This window comes from Rana temporaria, chromosome 1, assembly GCF_905171775.1.
Source record: "Rana temporaria chromosome 1, aRanTem1.1, whole genome shotgun sequence".
Taxonomy (NCBI): Eukaryota; Metazoa; Chordata; class Amphibia; order Anura; family Ranidae; genus Rana; species Rana temporaria.
The window spans coordinates 514093290-514118346 of NC_053489.1; the positions used below are offsets into that span (position 1 = coordinate 514093290).

Genomic DNA, 25057 nt, shown 5'->3' on the forward strand with positions numbered 1-25057 from the left:
CGATCGGTTCGTCTGATGGAAACAGTCCATCAGACTGTTTTCATCAAAAGAACCGATCGTGTGTACACGGCATGAGAATCATTTAGAGGATTAGTCCATTAGCAACCACACCTAACTAAAATATTTGTGGGTGGACTGGTCCTTTAAAAGTTGCATAAATAAAAAAAAATAATAATAATAATAATAAATATATATATATATCAATTTCAAGAAACATTCGTGGAACTACAGCTTAAAAGAGGTCGATGCAGCCTCGATCCAATGTTGCATCAGTCCCCTGACGCTTCTACACTGAGAACCAAGCGTTCAAACACCGCTGATCACTCAGTTCTCACAGCTTCCTGAGCAGAGAGCTGCTGACTGTCAATCACAGCTCTCTGCTCTGTCCCCTCCTTGCTGGGCTGTGAAGGGGCAGAGAGGACATCTCAGGCCTTGTACACACGAGCAGACATGTCCGATGAAAACGGTCCGCGGACCGTTTTCAACTGACATGTCTGCTGGGAGCTTTTGGTCTGATGTGTGTACACACCATCAGACCAAAATCCCCGCGGACAGAGAACGCGGTGACGTATAAGACACCGACGTTCTCTAACACGCCAGTTCAATGCTTCCACGCATGCGTCAAATCAATTTGACGCATGCGCGGGATTTCGGGCCGCTGGTTATATGTCATAACCAGCGGACATGTCCGATGAGTCGTACTAACCATCGGACATGTCCGACGGACATGGTTCCAGCGGACAAGTTTCTTAGCATGCTAAGAAACTTTTGTCCGCTGGAAACCTGTCCGCTAGGCCGGAAAACTGTCCGCTAGGCCCTACACACGGTCGGACATGTCCGCGGAAACTGGTCCGCGGACATGTTCGGTCATGTGTACAAGGCCTCAGCAGCTCACTGAGAGGTGGAGACAGGTGTCAGTCCAGGCACCTGGCAGATCACGACTTCCATTATCCTGGACCGATTTCTGTGACGTCAGCAGACAGCAGACTTCAGCCCGCTTTCTGCCGAAAACGAATTGCACTCCTGTGATCCACAGGAAAAGTACAGCCAAACGAACTTCTCCTTTAAATTAACATATAAGCTGATCAAAGATTATAATATATAATTACTTTTCCCTGCAATATCCCTATTTATTACAGTATCCTCACTACCTTTATATGCACTGCTTTCTTTAGAAAAGGAGTGCTTACAATTTAAGCTGCCTTTTTCATTGCCCTCCCCTTTCTGTCCTGCAAAGGACAGGACAAGTCAAGCACATAGGCCCCGCGTTTACAATACATGAACAAATCACTCTGCACGTGCATGGGTAGGACATTAAACACTCAGTACTGCCTGCTATCTAAAGGATAGCGATGGTAAGGCAATGGAATAAGCAGCTTAAAAAGTAAACTTTATTTTACTTTTACTGCATATTAAAGAGGCGCTCCAGTCTCCCTCCAAAAAATATTAAGTCAGCAGCTACAAGTACTGGACACTTACATGTCCAGGCATCCAGTGCTGTCCTCACCCGAGTCGATTTTTCAATTGGCTTCAAGTCCAGGCGCCGGTATTTTAAGTAAGGGAAACCGGCAGTGAAGCCTTGTGGCTTCACATCTGGCTTCCCACTGTGCATGCGTGAAGCGCGTTATGCTTTGTAAATGGCCCCACAGTCTTCTGAGACCTGTGATGTGTCCTAGAAAGCTGTGGGGGAAGGGGGGTCAAAACCAGGTACCAGCTTCCTCCTAAAAGTTGCAATTGCTTAAAGAGGGGGGGGGGATGCAGACAAGCGGAAGTACCACTTCAATGTACCGAGGCTACTGTAATACAGGGATGTTTTTGGCAAACATCATGAAAGGTAATCACACCTTTTAAAATATGATCAAGAATAAAAGGTAAGGTTTCTGCTGCCATTTCTAAAGCATCTGAGCATTGATAGCCTTTGTGAAATAATACAAGGAGATACAATGTGATACAACATTTTCTCTCAAAGACTTGTCTTCTTGAATGCTGCCTATAGCATGAGTGCCTCTAGTAAAAACTATTGTATTCATCCCCACCTTCTTCTTATAAGCAGACATGTTCCATTCATTCACTGCAGCTTGTGATGTTATTAGGATATCTTACCATTTATGTGCGACATGATGAGATCTTCATCTGAAGAAACCACTTTGTCTTCTTTTGTGCTGTCCTCTTTTTCAAGTAGCCTGTCTGTCATGGCAATAATGCAGTTAAGGCTCTTTCCTACGTTGGCCCACACCCTATCCTGAAAAGAATATAAGCATCACAACACACAAACTGGCACAATACCTACACAATGAACAGGCGAGAGAAACATAATGCACACCGTCAGATTGACGTCTTAAAAGCTATTTTTAAATGTAATAAAGAAGAATGTTAAGAGAGAAAATGAGACTTTCACAACTACGAATACGTAACAAAAGCAATACTATGATTGAAAAAATCCTATTCAAGCAAAAAAACAGAATACACTCTGAAGTGAGGAGCTTCCAAAATAACTAAGGCAGGCCATAGATTATGCAATTTTCTTGATCGATTCCCCCATCAACACAGTCAGTTGATGGGGGAAACCTCGTAGATCTATTGGGCGCCTCTGCTGCCTGGAGAACATAATGATCATTGCTACCAGTTATAGCCACAGGCAATGATCTCATGCTAAAAATCTGAGATGCTGTCTGTACCCAACTAGATTGATGGATCGACTGGAGTACAATTAGGCTGCTCATATATGGATCGCATCTCAGCCGGTCCCTACTGCACCGTCCAAGATTCAATTTATCTATGGCCGGCCTAATTGTTTGCGAATTAACTTTATTGAAACTTCATTCTCTCCATTACCCGATTCTCCAACAAACTGGGTGTCCTTGAGCAACTTTATTCTCTCCATTACATCATGATTAGTGACAGCACAGTGACAGCACAGCTCAGCAGTAGAGCAGGGCCAGCTTTCTTTGCATCTACAGAGTTTGAGTCTTAGTTCCTAAGGTAGACCATCTAAGATAAAAACATGCTAAAAACTAATATTATACTGACTAATCCATGGCCAGTTGGATATGATAAAAATAACAATGTATAGTACTGCACCGTTAGACGTTAATAATAAACCTATAAGGGTAAATGACAATCCTAAAGGAAATGCATCAAGATTGACACAACAATAAAAACTGTTTGAATAATTCAGTAGTTCCTTCAGTCTGTATGTGCATAACGTGAACCCCTCACAACAAAAACTAAAAATGCACAGATGATTTAGAATGGTCTTGGTACACAAAGGTAATCAATGAGTGCTGATAGTGAACAAATAATAACATGACTGAATAAATTCCTAACATGACAAAACTGAAGTAGATAACACATAAGTCAATAAATAATGAATGGTGGGCACATATATGAACAATTCCTAAATAAACTGGTGGAGATGATGTTAAAGCTGGTGATAAAGCTAGGATGTGATTAGAGGAACAAATCCAGATCTTAGTTCTTTCTGCTTACAAAAGCCCATAACCCCACTAAGGTGGTAGAAATTCTACTTAATATGGCTTCTTATTTACTAGCATTTTAGGTTAGGAAAAATTACATTTAAAAACAGTTAACAGTCATTTATAATTTTCAGAGCTCTACAACCCTTCCTGGGGAATCACTTACATTTTATCTGCCAAACACTACGAATTTGGAGTTTTTTCTTATAGGAGACCAATCCTTCACAGCCACTAAGCTATCAAAATAATTATTTTGTATAAAAAAAAAATATTTTCAGCAGTGAAAGCCAGTGAGTGTTGAAATAAGTCACATAACTAAAATTAAGGGCTTTAAGTTAGTTTTAGCGTGTTTTTAAAAATAACAATTTATAGTGCTGCGCTGTTAGAAGTAATAATAAACAGGTATGGGTAAGTGACAGTCCTAAATGAAATGAATGGATCATCCCCTGATGAAGTCACGTGAATGTGACACTATGCGTTGGGACTGATGGACAGGCACACCGGAAGTGACGCGGGAATACGAGCTTGCAGCTCGTGGATTTTTGCACTGAATTGTTGAAGGATGCACAGTGTCACCATCTGCAGCAAGTTGATGTTGTAGGTCTTTGGAGGTGGTCCATGGGCTGTTTTTGACCGTTCTCACCATACTTCGCCCTTGCCTCTCCAATATTTTATGTGGCCTGCCACTTCTGGCCTTAACAAGAACTGTGCCTGTGGAATTCCATTTCCTCACTATGTTCCTCACAGTGGACACTGACAGCTTATATCTCTGCGATAACTTTTTGTAGCCTTCCCCTAAACCATGATGTAGAACAATCTTTGTTTTCATGTCATTTGAGAGTTGTTTTAAGGCCCCCGTGTTGCCACTTTTCAGAGGAGAGTCAAAGAGAACAACTTCCAATTGGCCTTTTCCCATGATTGGATGCATCTGTCTATGAAGTTCAAGGCTTAATGAGCTCATCAAACCAATTGTGTGTTCCAATTAATCAGTGCCAAGTAGTTACAGGTATTCAAATCAACAAAATGACAAGGGTGCCCAAATGTATGCACCTGTCTAATTTCATTTTGATGCATATTGCACATTTTCTGTTAATCCAATAAACCTCATTTCACTACTGAAATATTACTGTGTCCTTCAGTTATCTGATAGATCAAAATGAAATTGCTGATCCAAACACCCAAATATTTATAAATGACATTCATGGAAATTGTCAGGGGTTCCTAAACTTTTTCACCAGCTTTATCACCACTAGTCTGGGCACGCAGACTACAATACAAACATTACAGGTCATGTATTTCTGTCCTAAACTGGTACTTTAAAACAATAGGGTGCTTTAACACTGTTCATTTATGATACTGTATTAAAGTTAGAAAAACACCAGAATACAATTACAGGAACAAAAATAGAAAAACTGTATATGTTCCATTATACGTACACCTATAATTAAATGTGTAAAAGCAATATTGAAAAAAAGACAGCTGTAAGCATTTCATATAAAATTAAAGCCTCATTCGAATCCCCCTTCCCAGAATTCAGCTTAGGTGCTTTGGTTTTACACTAGGTTCAGGACTGTAAATAACTCGGAAACACAAGTTAAAGATGGCAGCTCATTAGAGTCTGGAAAATAATTGATTTCTAGGTTATTTGTAGTGTATAATTTAGAGCTGTGGTTTCCTGCGCTAGCCATTGGGGATCTGGAGCAGGCAAGGTTTAGGGCTATCGCTGCTTAATGAAGCACAAGTGGGTCAGTCACATTGACTGAACTGGTTTGCTGAACAATAAAATAGAAAAAAGGGAACAGCTAGGAACAAACTGTAACTGAAGAATACAAGTGGCAGAAAACAATATAAGGCCTCGTACACACGATCAGTCCATCCGATGAGAATGGTCCGAAGGACCGTTGTCATCTGTTAACCGATGAAGCGGACTGATGTGCCTACACACCATAGGTTAATTAACCGATCGTGTCAGAACGCGGTGACGTAAAACACAACGACGTGCTGAAAAAAAACGAAGTTCAATGCTTCCAAGCATGCATCGACTTGATTCTGAGCATGCGTGGATTTTTAACCAATGCTTTTGCATACTAACGATCTGTTTTGACCCATCGGTTAGGCGTCCATCGGTTAAATTTTAAAGCAAGTTCTCATTTTTTTGACCGAAGGATAAATGACCTATGGGGCCTACACACGATTGGTTTGGACCGATGAAAACGGTCCTTCAGACCGTTCTCCTCAGGCGATCCTATCGTGTGTACGCGGCCTAAGATGGCAGTGTTATTTTTTTGGGGGAGAAAGTCGGGTGCTGTTCAAGCTCCTACTAGAATGTATTTAATAAGCAATGTTCTATTGCAACAAAACTTCCTATCCTACCTTAAAAATAAATCTTAAAAACACTTGGCTTTTTGGATGTAGACAGACTGTCACTGAAGTGTTGGACCAAGGTGTGGCTGCAGATTTATCTTAACCACACTTTAGCATAACAGTTTAAACCATTCCATGCAAACAGCTTGTAAGTCTTAAGCCTAGTACACACAATCAGAAAATCATTTTGAGAGCCAATCAGGACAGGTCTTGCAAAATTATCCAATGGGACAAGCTTAACATTTTTCTCGTACGATACCAGATTGTACAATTTTTTGTTTAATCGGGACAGTTTTCATCCAAAAATACAATACATCGTATTGTAATCATAAAATACAATACGTTACACCACTTTCAAATTTTGATTCTGTCGTACGAGAATTTTGATAACTTTAGTAACTTTTCGATATGAAGATTAGCATGCAAAAAAAATGGACGATCATTCATCCGATAATTTCATTGTGTGTTTCAGGCTTTACACCCTATGATTCAGGGGCGTAGATTCAATCAGTGGCTGCGGTGCTAATGATTGTATTCTGAGAATGGAGGAGACCCAGCTGTCAGAGTACAATAACACAGCAGGGGTGATTTCTCCATCCACCTCACTTGAGGTCAGTCTTACACTTGCACTCCAAATATTTTTTGTGTTCCATATGTTTGATTAAAGTGTGTTTTCTTTTCTCTTTTTTCAAATTCTTTCAACAGTTTCCCATTGCTGTGTAGTTAGCAACTGTTTCAGTGAAGTTCATCTTCACAGTAGGAAGGTAAAAATGCAGCTCAGCTGCAAAACCAACCTTACTAAAAAAAAAAACTGGTATAAAATTCAAGGCATCATAAGAAAGGTACTAGCACAGCGATGAAACAGGTATCTTCTTCTATATGGTGCCATCTTAAGTCCTCACAAGTCATGCACACAAATAAGGTCAATACAGAATAGAGCCTGTGTAGTTGCACCATCCTTCATTAAAGAGATACTTTAACTGCTTGCCGACTGTCCACCGTAGTTTTACGGCGGCAGGTCGGCTCGGCTGCGCAAAATCACGTAATATTACGTGATTTTGCATTTCAGCCACTAGGGGCGCGCACATGCCCCCTGCTCTCCCCTGGTGCCAACGCGCGTGCCTGGCGGGCGCGATCACCGCTGGGCACCTGCGATCGCTCGAGCGAGAACCGGGAGCTGTGTGTGTTAACCCCCCTGACGGTAAACCCGAGCGCGACTCGGGGCTGTTTTTTTATGTTACTATCGGTTAGTCCGAGTCGCGCTCGGGGTGAATGTGCAGAGAGCGCAGCGGTGTTCCTTACCTTGTCCAGGCGATCCAGCGATGATCTATCATTGCTGTGATCGCCGCCGAGACACACACACCGCGCCGTCCATCAGTCATCTGACTTCCTGGTTCCGTTCCCTGCACCGCAATGGTGCATGGGAACGGAACTGGGAGGGAAATTCAAATGTTGCACCAACACAAACACATAAAAAGGTGGTGATACAATGTAATCTGAGAGGATTACACTGTATCACTTTGAAAACTGACACAGTGCCCTTTCATTGCCCCTTGCCATTGTCATTGCTGACATATAAAACCTTATAAACCATATAAAAAATGGCATCAAAAAAGCGCTGTCCTCCAAATGCGCTTTTGGACCAGCTGAGCGACAGCGATAGCGGCAGCGACACGGAGTTGCTCGCAGATCAGAGCGACAGTGAATCATATGGAGATTTATCATCTGGATCTGACACTGACACTGATATAGAAAGTGACGCCGCAGATGATCCCGCACCTGACCTGAGTGATGTGCGCACTTGGTGCCCTATAGACAGCGATGCGGACCAGACAGCGCCCCCGAGGTTCCGATTTACTGGATCTCCTGGGATGAAGGTAGATGTGGAGGCCGACAACCCTATGGCGTATTTGAAACTCTTTTTATCTGAGGAGGTCATTTTACAAATTGTGACGGAGACCAATCGCTACCACGATCAGCAATCTGCTACGCTGCGTGGCAGATTTTCCAGGTCCAGAAAATGGGAACCGGTCACCGAGGAGGACATTTGGAATTTTTTGGGACTCATCATCCTTCAGGGGGTGGTGGGCAAACCGCTCCAGAAGTGGTACTGGACCACCAATAAGATGCTGGCCACTCCGTTTTTTGGCACTGTGATGTCCGAGTATCGCTTTTCACTAATAATGAAAAACCTGCACTTCGCCAACAACGAAGAATTTGACGAGGCCACACATCCTGCGCCAAAGCTGAAAAAAATCTGGGAGGTGTGCCAGATGATTGTTGCCAACTTTCAGCGGACCTATGTGCCAGAAAGGGACGTAAGTGTGGACGAAAGTCTGATGGCCTACAAGGGACGCCTGAGTTGGATCCAATTTATTGCGTCCAAAAGAGCGCGCTTTGGGATAAAATTTTACATGCTATGTGAATCATCCACCGGCTATATATGGAATTCGGTAATTTACACCGGGAAAGGTACCAAATTCAATCCCAGGTACAGCCGCTATGGGATGGCCACATCTTCTGTCCTGTCACTGCTGGACCCATTGCTGAACCAGGGATACTGCGTGACAACAGACAATTTTTACACGTCACCAGAACTTTATGAGGTTTTGCTCCTCAATAAAACGGACGGGTATGGTACCGTGAGGCCAAACCGGCGTGACATGCCATCTACGTTTGGCAAGAAAAAAATAAAAAAAGGAGAGATGGTTGCCTTTCAAAAGGGCAAAATGATGGCAATGCGCTGGCGAGACAAAAAGGACGTGTGTCTCATGAGCACCGTGCACAGCACCTCCACTGCCATGGTCCGCACAAAATACGGAAAAGAAGTGCTGAAACCACAAGTCGTGATCGACTATAACCACACAATGGGAGGTGTCGACCGAGCCGATCAGGCGATGACTTTTTACCCGGCGATGCGAAAACAACAAAAGAAGTACTATAAAAAGATTTTTAGGCATCTCCTTGAACAATGTCTTTGGAACGCCTATATCCTTTACAAAGAAAACACGAACATACCTCTTGTTCATTCGGACTTTATATGGAAGTTGGCTGAGCAGATCTTTATCAATCACCCGACGGCATCAGTGTCTGCTAACAGACACGGACGACGCTCTGTTGACGTTGGGAATCCAGAGCGCATGACAGGTCGTCATTTTTTGGAACCTGTACCGCCAACCGCACGAAAGTTAGCGCCTACCAGGATGTGCGTCGTTTGCTGCTCCAAGAGGGATGAAAATGGGAAAAAAGTCCGAAAAGAATCAAGGTACTATTGCCCAGATTGCAATGTCGGACTTTGTCTATTTCCTTGCTTCAAAGTGTTTCACACTATGGATGTGTATTGAATTTCTTTCTTTGACTAATTTCTTTATTTTTCATTGCTTTGTTGAATAAAATTATATTATTGATTAATTATAATTCATGTGTTTGTGTTTCAAATTTATCACATCTGGAATGTCTACTAGAGTCTTGTTTTGGTCAGGTTTAAGTAAGTAATTACTAAGAATTGCAGGCCTATAATACATATCACTAAATTTCCATGAAAAAAAATGTACCGCTTTTGGTACGTAATTCCAGACAGAATCATACCGCCAGGGAGGTTAACATACAGCTCCCGGTCCTTTCAGGAGGAGAAATCACTGATCGCATTTTCATACAATGTATGAACAGCGATCTGTCATTTCCCCTAGTCAGTCCCATCCCCCCTTCAGTTAGAACACACCTAGGGAGCATAATTAACCCCTTCCTCGCCCCCTAGTGTTAACCCCTTCCCTGCCAGTGAAATTTTTACAGTAACTGTAGCATTGATCGCTATAAAAATGCCAATGGTCCCAAAAATGTGTCAAAAGTGTCCGAAGAATCGCCGCCATTACTAGTAAAAAAAAAATGTATAAAAATGCCATAAAACGTTCCCCTATATTGTAGACGCTATAAATTTTGCGCAAACCAATCAATAAACGCTTATTGAGGGTTTTTTTTACGAAAAATACGTAGAAGAATACGTGTCTGCCTAAACTGAGGAAAAAAATAGTTTTTTATATATATTTTTGGGGGATATTTATTACAGCAAAAAGTAAAAAATATTCATTTTTTTTTCAAAATTGTCGCTCTATTTTTGTTTATAGCGCAAAAAATAAAAACCGCAGAGGTGATCAAATACCACCAAAATAAAGCTCTATTTGTGGGGGGAAAAAAGGACGCCAATTTTGTTTGGAAGCCATATCACACGACCGTGCAATTGTCAGTTAAAGCGACGCAGTGCCGAATCGCAAAAGGTGGCCCGGTCATTGACCAGCAAAATGGTCTGGGGCTTAAGTGGTTAAAGGAAATCTGTCATACATATGCACATCTTAGAGGTGCTACTGCCAACCTAGCTGCAAGTGCTGGAACTATCATTTACATCTTTTGTCTTCCCTACTTAGCAAGTACAGATATAGAATACATATGTCTGTGGTGATGCTGGATCACCTGACCTGTATACTTGTTCTGCATCGATGGCTCATGAAAATACACTAACCAATCAGGAGAGTAGAATGTTCACCGGACCTGCTGTGGAGATATGTGAACCAGCTCAATAGAGAGCCAGTTAAAATATCCTGCTATTGCAAATTGGATGCGGGCATCCGGCATCAAATTTGCAATGGTGTGAACCCAGCCTTAAACAAGCTTACAATTACAGCTTCCATATATCTTTCATGACAGGTTTTCTATAAGGCCTTGTGCACACGAGAGGATATCCGCTGGAAACGGTCCGCCGGATTTGGATCTGATGGCTGTACACACCATCAGATCGAAATCCCCGCGGAATACATCCGCGGTGACGTGGCCGCGCCGTCGCGGCGACGATGACGCGGCGACGTGCGCGACCCTGGAAGGTAAATACTTCCACAAATGCGTCGAATCATTACGACGCATGCGAGGGATGGGAGCGGACGGACTGATCCGGTGAGTCTGTACAGACGACTGGATCAGTCCGCTGGACTGGATTCCAGCGGATAGATTTCTTAGCATGCTAAGAAATTTTTATCCGCTGGGAATCCATCAGCTGGATTTTTATCCGCCTGAAAATGTCCGCTAGGCCGTACACACGACCGGATCTATCTGCTGGAACTGATCCGCAGATCAATCCCAGCGGATCGATCCGGTCGTGTGTACGGGGCCTAAGGTATATCTAAACTCAAGAAGCTTACTTGTCTCTACAGGCATTCTTTTCACCTGGTAATCCTGCCAGTAACACGCTTGCTATCCTAGAGTGACCACACTCACTCACTGCACTGTATTTACGAAGGAGCAAAGTTGTTACCCTAGAACAGGAGGACTAAATAACACGCCCCATCCCAAAATCTCACAAATGGGAGGTGTTCTCTAGTTCACAGGATGGAAACAACTGGGCTAGAAACACTGCTTAGGGCACAGGGCAGAGGACATCACTTGATTTCTAGTAGGATCAACAGGTATTTTTTTTTTTGCACCAATCAAAACAAATATAACAAAACACGTTCATCTATATAATTAACAGACCAAAAGTGAGCAAATAAGAGACAATTATTTTTAGGGATTTAAATCTCCCTAGCACCTGGCTTAAGCTCCAAAAACTGCCAAGCCATGCAGAGGGGAAAATAATTATTGCTGTAATTTAATCACTGCACAAGGAGGAAACAAAATACATTTTTCTTCAGTTTGTATTAGTCTTTTTTAAGGTTGACATACACATAGATATAATTGTTTGAGTATAACTCATCACAAGAAAATCACTAATTTGCCTGAAATGCATATCAGCATCTCATAGGTGATATTATTGCAATTAACTCTGCTAAATCACCAAAGAACAATGACTTGTCGCAGAGAATTTACAACTCTTCAGATCACAGCAGAGGTGTCCTTGGGTATCTTTATGCATTCATTTCCTTCCATATGTACTGAAAATTTTGTACAAGTTCATCACATATGATGAGCTCTAATCAGATGAGAAGGTTAGATACCAGAGTGATCGTATTACCTGCCAGAAATTATACTTACACTGAATAGAACACGCCATTGGGCTCTGTCCTTGATCTTTTTAAACAACCTCCTGTAAGCGACATGCAAAAGGCTTTGCAAGTAAGCCATGCCCTTTTGCTGATAGCATACATATATTTAATACTTCATGGAAGTATGTGTGACACGTAAAGCTAGTTCGCAATAAAAGGAAATCATGTATTGGGAATTTTCAAAAGAAAAAAATGCTAGTTTATAACACTGGAGGTACAAGTCTGCCTACAATTACTAAAGAGCAGGAGACAAGAGAGGTTTTATTCCAAGGAACTTCTAAATTAGTGAACAGTACATCCAGTCAGTTGGCAGTGCCAGCAGAATTCTTGGATGCATCAGTATTGGGATTACTACCTGAAGGTCAAAGATAATGATTTTCCAAAACCCGACTTTAGTTGGGCCTCACCTGGAATATTGTATGTGATTATTGAGATCTTACTAACACAGAAATATTGAAAGATTTTAATAAAATAAAGCAAATCCAAGTAGCACTATCAAAATCATAAAAAAAAAAAAAAAAAAAAAAAAATCATCAATTTATAATTTTTCTGTAAAATTCCTTACTGTAACCCATAAAAGGTATTTGATCCAGGTTTGTACATTACAGGTGATAGTTCCATAAAAAGGGGGTTGTGATGAGAAATACCGTACAAAAACATGCAACAGTATATGTACTAAATTTAGGATTTTGTGTGATAAATATCATATGCAACCAAAAAAACAAAAACCAGCATAAACAAAATGATGATTCTACAGAGGTATTAAAAAAATGGCCAATTATCTGCAGTCATTTTCCTACTAAAAATTTGTGTCGACCAAATGCACAACGTAAGAGCTATTAAAGCCTTGCAGAGGGAGGAAATCTCCCTGTGTGGTTTACCTTCACATTAGAAGTTCTGATGAATCACACCATCTGCAATTACCATCACTAAAATTAGCCCACTATTATTCATGCTGGTCTTTAAAACAATGTTTCTCTGAGGTAATATTAGTTTTCCCAATTATATCGAAGTTAAACAGTTATCTTTGGAGTTCACAACTTGGTTTGCTTTTGACTTTCTAATCATATTAGTCATTTACAGAATGAAAATGTCTTATTGGCAGTTTGCAGACATTGGACAGCCATAGGATGCTGGAAATGTGACTTCTATAAGATCTTAGCTTTACATTTCCCATAGAAATATATAGTTGTATGCAAAAGTTTAGGAACCCCCGACAATATCCATGAATGTAATTTATAAATATTTGGGTGTTTGGATCAGCAATTTCATTTTGATCTATCAAATAACTGAAGGACACAGTAATATTTCAGTAGTGAAAGGAGGTTTATTGGATTACCAGAAAATGTGCAATATGCATCAAAATGAAATTAGACAGGTGCATACATTTGGGCACCCTTGTCATTTTGTTGATTTGAATACCTGTAACTACTTGGCGCTGATTAATTGGAACACACAATTGGTTTGATGAGCTCATTAAGCCTTGAACTTCATAGACAGATGCATCCAATCATGAGAAAAGGCCAATTGGAAGTTGTTCTCTTTGACTCTCCTCTGAAAAGTGGCAACATGGGGGCCTCAAAACAACTCTTAAATGACCTGAAAACAAAGATTGTTCTACATCATGGTTTAGGGGAAGGCTATAAAAAGTTATCGCAGAGATATAAGCTGTCAGTGTCCACTGTGAGGAACATAGTGAGGAAACAGAAGACCACAGGCACAGTTCTTGTTAAGGCCAGAAGTGGCAGGCCACATAAAATATTGGAGAGGCAAAGGCGAAGGTTGGTGAGAACGGTCAAAAACAGCCCACGGACAACCTCCAAAGACCTACAACATCAACTTGCTGCAGATGGTGACACTGTGCATCCTTCGACAATTCAGCGCACTTTGCACAGGGAGAAGCTGTATGGGAGAGTGATGCAAAAGAAGCCTTTTCTGAACACGCCACAAACAGAGTCGCTTGAGGTAAGCAAACGCACATTTGGACAAGTCAGCTTCATTTTGGAATAAGGTGCTGTGGACTGATGAAACATAGATTGAGTTATTTGGTCATAACAAGGGGCGTTATGCATGGCGGCAAAAGAACACAGCATTCCAAGAAAAACACTTGCTACCCACAGTAAAATTTGGTGGAGGTTCCATCATGCTGTGGGGCTGTGTGGTCAGTGCCAATACTGGGAATCTGGTTAAAGTTGAGGGTCGCATGGATTCCACTCAATATCAGCAGATTCTTGAGAATAATGTTGAGGAATCAGTCACAAAGTTGAAGTTACGCTGGGGCTGGATATTTCAACAAGACAACGACCCAAAACACTGCTCAAAATCTACTCGGGCATTTATGCAGAGGAACAAGTACAATGGGGCATATCCACAAAAACCTGGCGCAACTTAAAAAATCCCATTTAAGTTACACTGCCTTAAAATTTCTACCTAAGTGCCCGATCCACAAAGCACTTACCTAGAAATTTCAGGCTGTGTAACTTAAATCCGGCCGGCGCAAGGCGTTCCTATTCAAATGGGCCGTACTCAAATGGGCCGTACTGCGCATGCGCGAAGTTACGTTATGCAGAGTTTTGTGGATCGCGCCGGGTAAAAAAAGTTGCGTCGGGAAAAATTTTTTTTTAAAAAAATTTGACAGCGTCGCTCGGCATGCATTCCTGAGAGGGAGAACTCCATGCCAATTTTCAAAAAAATCGACGTAGGGGGTCCCCCTACAATCCATACCAGACCCGTATCCAAAGCACGCTACCCGGCCGGCCAGGAATGGGAGTGGGGACGAGCGAGCGCCCCCCCCCTCCTGAGCCGTACCAGGCCGCATGCCCTCAACATGGGGGGGTTGGGTGCTCTGGGGCAGGGGGGCGCACTGCGGGCCCCCCCACCCCAGAGCACCCTGTCCCCATGTTGATGAGGACAGGACCTCTTCCCGACAACCCTGGCCGTTGGTTGTCGGGGTCTGCGGGCGGGGGCTTATCGGAATCTGGGAGTCCCCTCAAATAAGGGGGCCCCCAGATACCGACCCCCCACCCTAAGTGAATGGATATGGGGTACATCGTACCCCTACCCATTCACCTGGAGGCAAAGTGATAGTTATTAAACACACAACACAAGGGTTTTTAAAATCATTTATTAGTCTGCTCCGGAGGCCCCCCCTGTCTTCTTTAGCTCTAATACCAGGGGGGGCTTCTTCTTCCGCTCTCCGGGGGTCTTCTCCGCTCTCCGGGGGGGGGCTTCTTCTTCCGCTCTCCGGGGGGGTCTTCTCCGCTCTCCGGGGGTCTTCTATCTTCGCCGCTCTCCGCTGTTGACTCGGCGCACCCCGGTTCTTCTCCAGCTGTCCGGTGCCTTCTCCTTCAGCGCTGGCTGCCTGCTATCTTCGTGTGTTAGCTCAATTACTAGCAGGCAGCCAGCGCGGTCTTCTGTGACGTCATCTTCTTCTCTTCTCTTCTTCTCCCTTCTTCCGATGTTGACCCGATGCCTCTTCTCGCTGCAATGATGGAAGCGCGCCTTGCATCCCATTTATATAGGCCTCACTGTCCCATCATGCTCCGGTAGGTACCCACGTGGGTAGGCACCCACCACGTCAACAGCGGAGAGCGGCGAAGATAGAAGACCCCCGGAGAGCGGAGAAGACCCCCCGGAGAGCGGAGAAGACCCCCCCGGAGAGCGGAAGAAGAAGCCCCCCCCGGAGAGCGGAGAAGACCCCCCCGGAGAGCGGAAGAAGAAGCCCCCCCCGGAGAGCGGAGAAGACCCCCGGAGAGCGGAAGAAGAAGCCCCCCCTGGTATTAGAGCTAAAGAAGACATGGGGGGCCCCCCATATCCATTCACTTAGGGTGGGGGGCCGGTATCTGGGGGCCCCCTTATTTGAGGGGACTCCCAGATTCCGATAAGCCCCTGCCCGCAGACCCCGACAACCAACGGCCAGGGTTGTCGGGAAGAGGTCCTGTCCTCATCAACATGGGGACAGGGTGCTCTGGGGTGGGGGGGGCCTGCAGTGCGCCCCCCTGCCCCAGAGCACCCAACCCCCCCATGTTGAGGGCATGCGGCCTGGTACGGCTCAGGAGGGGGGGGGGCGCTCGCTCGTCCCCACTCCCATTCCTGGCCGGCCGGGTAGCGTGCTTTGGATACGGGTCTGGTATGGATTGTAGGGGGACCCCCTACGTCGATTTTTCGGCGTAGGGGGGGTCTCCTTACAACCCATACCAGACCTAAGGGCCTGGTATGCTCCTGGGGGGAAACCCATGCCGGTTTTGATTTTACAAATTGCCGTGGAGTTCTACCAAATGCCGTCGCTTGAATGTGCTTTTACATGGTGTTACTAACTTTACACTTTGTAAAAGCAGCCCTAATTTTACACTTGCAAACTAAAACTTACGGCGAAAAAACGAAGCTGAAAAGCTTTGTGGATCGCCCTAAGTGCTAATTTGCATACCCGAAGCAGCATTTCGACTCGAAATGCCCCCAGCGGCGGATGCGGTACTGCATCCTAAGATCTGACACATGTCGGATCTTCTGCCTAACTTTGGAAAACTGATTCTGTGGATCAGTTCCAAAGTTAGAACCAGGGATACGACGGCTTATGCCGGCGTATCCCTTTTGAGGATATGGCCCAATGTTCTGGAATGGCCATCCCAGTCCCCAGACCTGAATATCATTGAACATCTGTGGGGTGATTTGAAGCGGGCTGTCCATGCTCAGCAACCATCAAACCTAACTGAACTGGAGATGTTTTGTAAGGAGGAATGGTCCAAAATACATCCATCCAGAATCCAGACACCCATTACAGGCTACAGGAAGCTTTTAGAGGCTGTTATTTCTGCTAAAGGAGGCTCTACAAAATAATAATATTGATGTGATTTTTCTGTTGGGGTGCCCAAATTTATGCACCTGTCTAATTTCATTTTGATGCATATTGCAAATTTTCTGTTAATCCAATAAACCTCATTTTACTACTGAAATATTACTGTGTCCTTCAGTTATTTGATAGATCAAAATGTAATTGCTGATCCAAACACCCACATATTTATGATTACAATCATGGAAATTGTTTCTGGGGTTCCTAAACTTTTGCATACAACTGTAAGCATATGTGCTTCTAAGCTTGTGCACCTGTCTCAATACTAACAAAAGATCAGCTAAAAAAAAAAATGTTGTCCAGTAGCCACACTAGCCATCCAACAACAGTGGTCAAATAAATGTTGCCATGAATTGTACACACCCCAGTTGTGTTCCAGTACTGACCAAAAGTATGTGTGTAGGCGTGTTGGTTGGTGCTGATGAGTAGTCGATTGCCAATATAGGGTTTTACATAGTTAGACTGAAGTCCATCTAGTTCAACCAATTAACAAAGAAAAAAATGTATACCCTACAGGGTAATATGATTACATTTCACTGAGTTTGGGATCCATGGGCCAGATTCACATAGAACTGCGGCGGCATAACGTATCGTAGATACGTTACACCGCCGCAAGTTTTCATCGCAAGTGCCTGATTCACCAAGCACTTGCATGAAAACTTACGCCGGCGGCCTCCGGCGTAAGCCCGTGTAATTCAAAGGGGCGTGTGCCATTTAAATTAGGCGCGCTCCCGCGCCGGACCTACTGCGCATGCTCCGTTTCTAAATTCCCGCCGTGCTTTGCGCGAAGTGACGTAATTTTTTTGAACGGCGACGTGCGTAGCGTACTTTCGTATTCCCGGACGTCTTACGCAAGAATTTTTTTTTTTTTATTTCGACGCGGGAACGACGGCCATACTTTACACAGCACATACATGGGCTGTGTAAAGTTAGGGCAGGTAAAATGACGACTAAAATTGCGACGGGAAACTAGACTAGCGACAACGTACCGAACGCGAATAACTGCTGTGGATCGCCGTAAAACCTAATTTGCATACCCGACGCTGGAATACGACGCAAACTCCACCCAGCGGCAGCCGCGGTATTGCATCCTAAGATCCGACAGTGTAAAACAATTACACCTGTTGGATCTAAGGGCTATCTATGCGTAACTGATTCTATGAATCAGTCGCATAGATACTCTGAGAGATACGACGAAGTATCTGAGATACTCCGTCGTATCTCTGCTGTGAATCTGGCCCCATGGGTTTCCCAATTCCACCTGAGGGACATTGACCATTGCCTTCTAGAAATTTAAAGTGTGCTGAGATTTTTAACAGGGACTCTTCCACCCTTTCTTTTCCTCCACAACGTCTTCTAGCTTTAATTCCCTGGATCATCAATCTCTGGACACTTAACTGTTAATATCCAGCTATATTTTGTGCATTTAGGAACACATTCAACTTCTTTTTTAAACAATTGACTGAGCTGGCCAGAACTAATTCATGAGGGAGTTTATTATACATTTTCCCAGCTCTTACTGTGAAGTAGCCTTTCCGTATGTAAAGGTTAAACTTCTCTTTCTCCAGAAGAAGAGTGTCCCCTTATCCTATGATTTGTACATAAAGTAAATAAGTGAATAACCAAATTCACTATATGGACCATTTACAGTATGTATTCACACATGGTGATCATACTGTATATCCCTTAATTGCCACTTCTCAAGGGAGAACATTTTTTAGTTCAGATAATCTTTCTTTATAATTCAGCTTCTCCATGCCCATTATCAGTTTGGTTGCCCTTCTCTACATTTTTTTTCAGTTTCCCAATATCCTTTCTGTTGAACTGGTGCACACAACTGAACTGCATACTCCACATGAGGACTTACTAATGCTTTGTACAGGGGCAAAAGGATGTATCTCTTTCTTGAGTCTATACCTCTTTTAACACAAGAATTTTGCTAGCTTTAGAAGCTGCAGCTTGGCATTGTATGCTATTATTACATTTATGACCTACTAGAAAGCCCAGATCATTCTCCACCATTGACTCCCCCAGTTGTACTCCCTCTAGTATGTATGATGCATGCATATTTATTTAAGTGCATACACCTTTACATTTATCAATAAATAATAAAGATAAAACGATAATTCAAGACAATGATATGGCCTCATCTGGAGTATGCTGTCCAGTTCTGGGCACCAGTCATCAGGAAGGATGTACTGGAAATGGAGCGAGTACAAAGAAGGGCAACAAAGCTAATAACGGGTCTGGAGGATATTAGTTATGAGGAACGTATTCTCTCAGGAGAAGAGACGCTTGAGAGGGGATATGATTTCAATTTACAAATACCATACTGGTGACCCCACAATAGGGATAAAACTTTTTGTGGAAGGGAGTTTAACCACTTCCATACAGGGCAGTTATACACACATCCATACCAGGCCTATTCTGGCACTTCTCTCCTACATGTACAAATCATAATTTTTTTGCTAGAAAATTATGCAGAACCCCCAAACATTATATATGTTTTTTTAGCAGACACCCTAGGGAATAAAACGATGGTCATTGAAACGTTTTATCTTGCACGCTATTTGCGCAATAATTTTTCAAACGCCTTTTTTTTGGAAAAAAATTGTTTCATGAATTAAAAAAATAACAAAACAGTAAAGTTAGCCCAATTTTTTTGTAAAATATGAAATATGATGTTACACCGAGTAAATAGATACCTAACATGTCACGCTTTAAAATTGCGCACACATGAAATTGCGCCAAACTTCGGTACTTAAGAATCTCCATAGGCAACGCTTTGAAATTTTTTACAGGTTACCAGTTTAGATTTACAGAGGAGATCTAGTGCTAGAATTGTTGCTGGCACTCTAACGCACGTGGCGATACCTCACATATGTGGTTTAAACGGCGTTTACATATGTCGGCGGGACTTGCGTGTGCATTCGCTTCTGCGCGCGAGCTACTGGGGACAGGGGCGTTAAAAAAAAAAAAATGTATTTCTTTTTTTTTTTACATATTTATTTCTTTTTTTACACTTTTTTTTTATTTTATTTTTTTTATTATCACTTTTATTCCTATTACAAGGAATGTAAACATCCCTTGTAATAGGAAATGTGTGTGACAGGTACTCTTTATGGAGAGATGCAGGGTCAATAAGACCCCACATCTCTCCTCCAGGCTGGAAAGCATGAAATCGGTGAAAAAAAATTCACCGATCTCATGCTTGCTGTTGCTTAGCAGCCGCAATTGCGGCTTTGTTTACTTACGGGGACCCGGGCGTGACGTCATCACATCGCGCCCTGGTCCTCCGACGGTCATAGAGATGACTGGTGACCATCTGGTCACCAGTCATCTCTATGCTTCCTGCCAGCGCCGGACGATTCGTTCTCCGGGCCCCCGATGGCACGGGAGAGCCCGGAGAAGCACCGGATGGCGGAAGGAGGGGGGGGATGTCCCCTCCCGCCTCCTGTAAGAACGATCTAGCGGCGGAATCGCTGCTATGATCGTTCTTACGTTGTGCAGAATCGCCGGCACAAGAGAAGGATATCTGAATGATGCCTCTAGCTGCAGGCATCATTCAGATATCCACCCGCAAAGCCCAGGACGTCACATGACGTCCTCCTGGATCGAGGAGGGGTTCCTGCCGCCGTCATTTCACAATGACGCGGTAGGGAAGTGGTTAACAAGACACATGGTCACTCATTTACATTAGAAGAAAAGAGGTTTAACCTTAAACTAGAAAGAGGGATCTTTACTGTAAGAGCGGCAAGGATGTGGAATTCCTTTCCACAGGCGGTGGTCTCAGCAGGGAGCATCGATAGTTTAAAAATACGATTAGATAAGCACCTGAACGACCACAACATGCAGGGATATACAACATAATACTGAGATATATATTTCCACACCTAGATTGGACTTGTGTCTTTTTTTCAACCTCACCTACTATGTAACTACAGTATATGTAACTATGTAATAAACTCCATTTGCTCCATAGTTGCCCAATCAATCAATACAATGAATTTGGGTTGTAATTTAGAGATATCCTATTAGGATGTAGTTCCACTGCATACCTATAGCTTGGTGTCATCTGAAAACACAGAAATGGTACGTTTAATACCAAAAACTCTATATCATTTATAAATAGGTTAAAAAGTAAGGATCACAACACTAAAACTTGGAGTAAACCACTAATAACCTTAGACCATTCAACGTACGAATCAATATTCACTATTTTCTTAATTTGGTCTTTTAGACAGTTTTGTATCCATTTACAAAAATAATGGCTTAGCAGTAAAGGAAATTGGTTAGGGGGGGCACATGTGTGATATGTGACTGCACAATGAAACAATATTAACATAAGTAAATCTAAATAATAAGTATATGGAAATCTCAACAATGAACATCTCTTATTTGCTCCCTTGTGCTTTGCCAAGTATATCATTAAAAGCATTTAGTCATATCAATTAAAAAAAAAAAAAAGTAAATTCTGCCAGAAATCCAGTTCTACCTTGCATCTTGCATTCTTCTCCCAAGTATTTCTATTAGCTCTGCTTAGTTAGTCTCTCTGTAAGCTACAGTATGTCTGTCCCCATGTTATGGGGATGAGACTAGTGGGAGATGTTTTGTAGTCCTGATGTCCTAAGATGACAATGCTGCTCCTTCATATAGACAGTACAGTGAGTAAGTGAGCATTGTCACCCAGGGACAAGAAATGTGTTCCTGGCAGGATCATCAGGTGAAGAAAAAGCTAAGAAACCTGCAAAAAGGAAACCAATGCAGCTATGATATCTAATCATTGCTAGGCTGCACTATATTACATTTTTGTTTTTGAGTTTAGATACCCGTTAATTTCTTAAAGGGGTTAGGATTTCTTAAGTGGTAGCTCTTTTAAATTAGAGTTAGCACTCAAGAAACAAAGGTTATATTAATGGTAGCAAGTTATAGAGGCAGACATGATAGTATAGCAAAGCACATCGGGCCGGATTCAGATACCTGAGCGTAGCTTTTTTCCGGCGTAACATATCTCTGATATGTTATGCCGCTGTAACTTTGGGCGCAAGTTCTGTATTCAGAAAGAACTTGCGCCCTTATTTACAGCGGCGTAACGTATGTGTTGCGGCGTAAGGCTGCGTAAAATATCCCAGTTTGCATTGCGCCAAAGTACGCCGCAAGGACGTATTGGAATCGACGTGAACGTAAATGACGTCCAGCCCTATTCGCGAACGACTTACGCAAACAACGTAAAATTTTCAAAATTCGACACGGGAACGACAGCCATACTTAACAAAGGATATGCCGCACTCACCCCTTATATAGCAGGCCTAACGCAAACTAAGTAAAAAAAAGCGCCGGGCGGTCGTTCGTTTCTGAATCGGCGTAAATACTAATTTGCATATTCCTCGCGTAAACATACGGAAGCGCCACCTAGCGGCCAGCCAGAAAATGCAGCCTAAGATACGACGGTGTAAGACACTTACACCTGTCGGATCTTAGGGAAATCTATGCGTAACTGATTCTCTGAATCAGCCGCATAGATACGACCTCCCGCATTTAGAGATACAACGGCGTATCTTTTCTCTGAATCTGGCCCATCATCTTCATCTGTATCCTACACTCAAAACCACAAATAACATTTTTGCTAAAGCGCTCCTGCCTCATTGGTTCTGTTCAGCAAAAGAGAACAAATATGTAATGTTGTTTACATTCCCCAAAGCATCATTACAGCAGATTATAACACACCAACAATAGGAACAACTTGGACTTAAGGTCCCTATCCCATTTTCCATATAGGACAATGAATGAGGGTTACTTACCCATTCTTCCTCATCATATTCAGAGTGGTGAGGTATAGAATCTTGCCTTGTTATAGGATTCACAGGCTCCTGACCCTGAAGATCATTCTCATCAGTGCTTATCATCGGGTCTGTGAGCTTCTTATTTGCACAGCCTGGCCGAGCAGTGTACAGTGCCAGAAGAGCATTGCTTACCAGCTGGTCCTTAAATGAATGGACAAATAACTCTGTCTGTAGCGTGAAAAAAAAAAGAAAAAAAGAAAATAGCATCTTATGTCAAGTGTGGGCTTCAGCAAATATTTACTCAGTTCTGTCACACTTATTTCCATGACAAATGCTTTATTAACTAGTTCGAATCCTGGGCACACACAGAAAAAGCAAGCGTCCCCATCGTAAAACTTAATTTGTGGTCAAATTAAATGGTTATGTTTCAGTGTACTGTTTACGATGAAGTCAGGGCTCATAACTTAAGAAAGAAAAATAGATGTAAAATCATTTTGCTTTAAAGACAGCCATTAACATTTCACTTAACAGTTTTACTACCCAGATGGGATTGTATAAACTGTCATATGGCTTGAAATAAAAAGTCGGTCTGAAAATGATCTAAAGGAACAGAAATATGCGTTTGATTGCAGTGTGCTATTGTAAAGGAAGGGCGGATTTGATTGGGCTATGATAAAAAGTATTTAATTATTGATCACAGTAATGATAAATAGCCTAAGATGCTGTTAGATATTGTACACCTCTATAGATTTTTTTTATGTCACAATGTACAGTATAAGATTTCCTATCATCTGTGCCCAGTCTTGCCACACAGAGTTAATCCAGCTCTGAGCAATCCTCTTATTGTTCAGTGAAATAAAACGGACTTACAGAGAAAAACCTTAGTTCGTTCCGCCCCCTTGCTATCTCATGCATTAGCCTGGAGACAGGCATTTTTTTTTAATTCCCACCCCCACTCCTTTTCTGAAGTCATGTGGTTACTTTTCTGGATTTTGACTGGATGTTAGTGATCATAGCAAAATACACTGTAGGAAATACACAGGAAAAAATGCATGTTGACAAGGGGAGTATAGAGGAGGGCAGGGAGTCTACTGACCTCACGACTCCACCCACAGAGCTCCAGACAACATATCCACCCACAGAATCTGCAGTTTTTCAGTTCTTATAATAGACAGAGGGGAAACATTTGACAGGTAAGGATACATGCAGGAGGCCATCTATATCCTTATAGATCAGCACTATGGCAGTAGTTTAGAAAGGATGAGAGTGGGTTTACATCCACTTTAAGTAACTTTACACACATGCAAAGGTATCTTAGTAAAGATGATCTCCATAAAGGGTTCCTAAAAGCACAAAATATTAATTTGACCATAACCACATATAGAGCCTTGTGTTTCCTCTCCCCAAGTATGACTGTAAAATCATTGAATACATCAATATATGTTTGTTACATTTTCATAATGCATCAAAATTTGATTGCATTATCATATTATCACAAATGTGGAATGAATCAACATATGAGTGCGATATCACTATACTGAAGCATAGAATGAATCAAAATGACATGGATTTAAATGAAGAAAGAAGTTTATTCTTGCAGTTTATTATTTTGGTAAAGGAGTACTTTTGACCCTTGCGATCGGCGAGCATTATAGCCGTGTGTGCAAGTTGATTTAGTAACCAACCATTGAATTGATAGTTGATAAGTAATTTTAAATGATGATGAATCCATTATGTTAAAGGAAACCTACATTGGCAGAAACAAATACTGCCGTTGAAGACATGTTCATCTGAAGACTGGTATCCTTACTACATAAGAATACTCTGACTCACTTACCAAGGACAGGTAGGACATTAAAGTGGATGTAAACCCACTCTCATCCTTCCTAAACTACTGCCATAGTGGTTATCTATAAGGATATAGATGCCTCTTGCATGTATCCTTACCTGTCAAATGTCTCCCCTCTGTCTGTTATGAGAACTGAAAAACTGCAGATTCTGTGGGTGGGTCTGTTGTCTGGAGCTCGGTGGGTGAGGTTGTGATGTCAGTAGACTCTCTGCCCTCCTCTATACTCCCCTTGTCAGCATGCATTTTCTCCTGTGTATTTCTTACACTAAATTCTGCTATGATCACTAACATCCAGTCAAAACCCAGAAAAGTAACCACATGGGGTGTTCGCGACAAATTCGAAAAGCCACGGAACACCCTGTTAAAGTCTATGGGAGAAATCTGAAGTGCTAATTTTAAAGGCTAATATGCAAGTTATTGTCCTAAAAAGTGTTTGGAGACCTGGGTCCTGCCCCAGGGGACATGTATCAATGCAAAAAAAGTTTTAAAAACTGAAGTTTTTTCTGGAGCAGTGAATTTAATGATGCTTAAAGTGAAACAATAAAAGTGAAATATTACTTTAAATTACGTACCTAGGGGGGGTGTAAAGTAAGCATGTGAAATAGCGCATGTTTCCCTGCTTAGAACTGTCTCTGCACAAAGTGTCATTTCTGAAGAAAAAAAAGTCATTTAAAACCGGACTCGCGGCTATAATGAATTGTCGGCTC

At 42.4% G+C, this 25057-nt stretch overlaps 1 protein-coding gene across 7 annotated transcripts in view; it reads right to left on the reverse strand.

Annotated features, from left to right (window-relative positions):
• The window catches only part of INPP4B (inositol polyphosphate-4-phosphatase type II B), an 877589-nt gene that overhangs the window by 112247 nt on the left and 740285 nt on the right, over positions 1-25057 (reverse strand). For all 7 annotated transcript variants that reach the window (XM_040331418.1, XM_040331408.1, XM_040331402.1 and 4 more), the window contains 2 exons: positions 22520-22729; positions 2104-2242 (listed from right to left, as the gene is read on the reverse strand). In XM_040331418.1, coding sequence (XP_040187352.1) covers positions 2104-2242; positions 22520-22729 — 349 coding nt within the window. The remainder of the gene's footprint in view (positions 1-2103; positions 2243-22519; positions 22730-25057) is intronic.